We start from the raw sequence: 4,676 nt of genomic DNA, 5'->3' as shown, positions 1-4,676 counted from the left end.
GGGCTGTACTGTTTTACAGGGTAAAGCCCAGCTTCATAACTGTGACAGAAACATGGGAATATGTGGTGGGAGCCACCAGAGGGTAAAGTGAGGCTACTCACTCAATGAAGGAAACGATGCGGTGGACTGTGGAGTGGACTTGGAGTCAAGCTTGAGTCAATGCTTTTGTACTATATTAAGTGTTGATTCACATAAGATGAGAACTGTTCAACAGCTTCCACTACCTGGTCATTTTACTTTACTCTCACGCCAGGAATCTGTGTTCTCCCTGCGGTGTGTGGTCTTCTTCCTTCCATCCTATGTTTACCCTGTACCCTTCTGGGTGACAAGCAAAGAGAGCATGATGATCTCAATGAAGGAAGAGGGATATGGGCTAAAATCCTCACATAAATCTCTTGTTGATCACTTGAAGAAAAAGCTTCAGAATCCGAAACAAGAGTATCCGTTAATCCCTGAGCAGGACATCTATCAGTTCGAGCCTGAGGATAACGTTCACAAGTATGATGGTGAGATTCTTCATGTTTTCACTCTCCTCCTTTCGTGTTGTTAACTGTTACCTTTCTCTGGGGTCCTGAATCCTTCTTCCTCCATGCCTGCTTTTGGCTAGACATATGTGGCATTACATCTGGTGATGAGGAGTGCTACTACTTCTGCCCTTTCCGTGGTCGCAGTGGCAAAGTTATCAGTAGGTCGACTCCGGAAGGGTTCTGGCATTCCACTGGTAAGGGAAGGAAGGCCCAGGAAACCGATCAGACAAAATGGTCTCAGAGGAATCTGGTCTATTACCATGGTAGTAAGCAGAAACGAGTCTCGACCGACTGGGCTATGCAAGAATACACTGTCGAATCTGATCCGGTACCTAACTTCTCCCACTGCCTGTAATTGTATGTACATCATGGCAATATGTATTTCATTTAACATTGCAACAGACAGCAAGAATCAGAAGTTGATGTTGTTTTGTATCTTCATTCCTATGGACAGAGCTTTAGCCTGTGTTACATCCATAAGAAGAGGAGAAACAAGAGAAGTAACAAGACCGACTCTGCTGTCCTGCAACCCAATTACTTGGATAATGCCTGTAGACCACCTACGGGATCTGAAAATCAAAACAAACCTGAAGAAGTAACCCCAGAGGTGAGACACGATAGGTCATTGTGGACTTTCCTTAAATCTATAACATGAACTTGTTTATGAAGATATGACAGTCTACCTTTCTTATTCCAGGCATCTGTGGATAAGACTATGGAGCATCAAACTGGGACTCGCTTGTCAGATATGAATGCATCAGGGTATAGTTCACCTTCTCCTCAGGAGGGGGCGTTACCCGCTCAACAGAGACTGTCGTTTCTTGCAGATGCAGTAACTGATTGTACGGAGTCACGGGTCTTGAGTGATCCTCAATTCCATCAAATGTACATGGTGGAGCAATCACCTTACCCTAACAATGCATCCTCTGATACAGATGCCCAACAGCATGGCAGTTGGCAATACCCTCTGTATATAACTGCTGAATTGTACGACAATGGATCGCTCAATCTCCTATCTCCTCCCCAATGTCAATATCCTCAGCATGTCTTTGCTCAACCATTCAATTATGGACCACCCAATTTCCAATCTCCTCCTCAGTATCACCTTCAAGATGTCTTTGCTCGATCATTCAATGATGAATCATCGAGTCTACTATATCCTCTTCAGCATGTCCCCCTGTATCCCCCTGAGTATCAAAATCCTCAGAATGTCTTTACTCGGTCGATGAATCGCACACCACCTTGTATACCATCTCCTCCTCCGTATCAACTGATGATGCCTATGGAGGAGATATTCCCTTCTATTGATGACGGATTTTCTAACAGCAGTGTTAGCATTTCCCAAATGGGTTATTTTGGACAAGCTAGTGCTGAGATGCGCTCTCTTTCCATTGATCATGGACCTCAAGAAGTAAATTTCCGGGTGAAATATGATTTTCTGTGGTTTCATTGTAGGATTACCATTGCATAGCTTAACAGAGCCTTTTATTCTTGTTTCAGGCATCTGTCAATACGAAAATGGAGTCGCAAAACCTGCCTCTATCTTCCAACATCAATATACCAGAGTATAACATGTCTTCTCCTCAGCAGACACAGATAACTGCTGAGGGGAGATCACCTACTGCTCAAGATACATATTATGACTCATTGCAATTAGCGGATCTTGACAATCCGCAAGACCCTCAGATCCTCATGAGGGAACAATCCCCTTGTTCTGAGAACACATTCGTTGGTGGATGCGACCAAGAATATGGTAACTGGTCCTATCATTCGGATGTTACTCCTGAAGAAGGTGGCAATAAGTTTATATTTCCTCAAACTCCTATTGATCAATCGCTAAATTATGTCTTACCGGGATGTGGATCTCCTCCTCAGCTTCCGCATATGATGCCTACGGAGGAGATATACCCCTTTAATGGTAATGCATCTTTTAACGGTAGATGTAGTAGTAACATAAATTCTCAATTGGATATTCATGGACAAGGTGCTGAGTTGCCCATGGTTTCCATGAATTGTGGACGTCAAGAAAAAAATTTCAAGGTGAGATGGCATCGCTTGTACAGTTATACTTGATATATGCTGCTACTGAAATTTGGCAATGTCTAGGAAAACTGATCTCTTCTTTGTCAATCTTGGTTATTTCAGGAAGCTCAACAATCCACCTTAAATTTACAAACTCCTACTCCGTCACCAAATTCCGATTTACTTTCTCCTGAGGACCTGCAGATGCTGCAGGAGTTGTTATCAGTGCCCAACATGCAACCTTCACCAGATAGCTCTGGAGGAGGGAGTTCAAGTGCACTTTATTTTGGTCAAAGCTGTGATTCTCAGCATACAGATCTAGAGGTGAGAAGTACATTCTGTTTTAAACGTTCATGTCAATAAGCTATTGGCAGTAAACATATATATATTTTTTTGGATAGTTGGTGAAGTTAACACCCTCGTTGTTTTACCTTTTTTACCTCAGGTGACTCGAGGTTTTGCTATTGAGTCACCACCATCAACTCAATATTCGGATCTGGACTCAATGTTAGCTAATTTTTTCGCTTCTTCTCCACCACCAGAGGTAGTAGTGGGAAAGAGTTTATGTGGACAAGTTAGTACAGTTACTGGAGGATATAGCACAGAATACTGTGGGGTGCCATATGCTTCAGGAGGTACTTACAAGACAAGCAATCATATGTCTGCAGGGTGTTGAAAATTATGAAGCCCTCGGAACTTTGCAAGAGGTGAGCAAAAGATATTCTACCGTGGTTTATTGATTAACTAGCCTCCGTTTCGAGCTCCTTTTGTTTTATGGAACCAAAAAAACTAATTGTTTTTTACAGGATGATCTGTCTTACTTCAGGGCATCTGTTCAAGCTACCCTGCATCGAAATTTTCCGACGTAATCTTCAAGTTACAGCCTCTTAAGGCCACCGCTTCAATCCTTTGCTATCAAAATCCCCAACTCAGCTATCTAGTTTATGCTGTTCAAGCATTGTACGTATCGATGTATAGGATAGCGAATCTAAATTCAGTACTATCCAAAAAATATTGGTTCTCATACCGGGAGCTACATCAGGAGGTAATATGGAGTTAGGTTAAGAAAGTTATGTGAAAGACTCCTCTATCCACAATAATTTTATTGGTGGATCAACAGAGGAGAGAGTACATTGGAAGTAGACTTCAGGAGTTGTGTGAATCAAGTGCTCCAATCATCGTGTGATAGATTGGTCATTTGATTTAGTGTTCAGGTGCCTGAGATGTTATCTACTTCCTACTACCGGAGGTTCCTTAGAGGAGAGACAGTATATCGAAAATTGAACTTCAGGTGTTGTGTGAATCAAGTGCCCCGATCATCGGGTTATAGATTGGTCATTTGATTAAGTGTTTAGATGCCTGAGATGTCTTCTACTTCCTACTATGGGAGGTTCTATAGAGGAGAGACGGTATATCGGAAAGTAGACTTTAGGGATTGTGTGAATCAAGTGCTCCGATCGTGTTATAGATCGGTCATTTGATTTTAGTGTTCAGATGCCTCATATGTCTTCTACTTCCTACTATGGGACATTGGATTGTGCCTCAGTTGTATTGATGTATTTCCTACTATGGGACATTCAGCTATATCTATGGATCTAGTTTGTAACTAATTAAGGAGCCACCGCTGTAATGTGGATCTGCTTCTTTCTTCTTCTTTTTTTTCCCCTTATTCAAACAGTAAATATTGCAGAAGCTTGTATTTTTATTTGAATGATGAATTATGGTTGCAGATGTAACAGCAGGTTGTCTAAGTTTCATATTGAAAATTAATTGAATTTAGCTTGTTTATGCACATCTGTTAGTACTGCAGAGATTGTATTTTTATGTATATGATACGCATAATAAGTAAGTTAAGAGTGCGAAACTGCGAGTTACGGAAGTTGAGTTCTCACTTTTCGTGCATCATCTTCGAGTAGTGATGTGAATATTATCTAGTGTCATAGTAATTCCTTTTCTTTTTCTTTAATCTTTTGAAGATTATTTGAATGATTTAGCAGCATTTTTTTTTCTAATCAACATGTTATTATTATTATTATTATTATTTTAAATTTCCAGTTTGTAGTGCTGTTATTATCATCCAAAGAAGCAGAGCAAGAACAGAACATCCGTGAGGACTAAGCTAACTTG

At 41.0% G+C, this 4,676-nt stretch overlaps 1 protein-coding gene across 2 annotated transcripts; it reads left to right on the top strand.

Moving 5' to 3' along the window:
- Window positions 1-216: 216 nt before the first annotated feature.
- On the top strand, window positions 217-4,341 carry LOC116203424. Of its 2 annotated transcripts, none has more exons than XM_031535139.1 (8): window positions 217-506; window positions 608-855; window positions 982-1,134; window positions 1,225-1,938; window positions 2,028-2,567; window positions 2,673-2,873; window positions 2,995-3,256; window positions 3,356-4,341. In XM_031535139.1, the coding sequence occupies exons 1-7, from the start codon at window positions 341-343 to the stop codon at window positions 3,223-3,225; spliced, it is 2,253 nt and encodes a 750-aa protein (XP_031390999.1). In that variant the 5' UTR covers window positions 217-340; the 3' UTR covers window positions 3,226-3,256; window positions 3,356-4,341. The 2 variants fall into 2 exon arrangements, with proteins under 2 accessions (XP_031390999.1, XP_031390998.1); XM_031535138.1 differs by having other exon boundaries at window positions 1,225-1,950.
- Window positions 4,342-4,676: the final 335 nt, after the last annotated feature.

Source organism: Punica granatum, chromosome 4, assembly GCF_007655135.1.
Source record: "Punica granatum isolate Tunisia-2019 chromosome 4, ASM765513v2, whole genome shotgun sequence".
Lineage (NCBI taxonomy): Eukaryota > Viridiplantae > Streptophyta > Magnoliopsida > Myrtales > Lythraceae > Punica > Punica granatum.
Note: the sequence above shows the minus strand (reverse complement) of the source record. Positions and strands in the feature narration are given on the sequence as shown.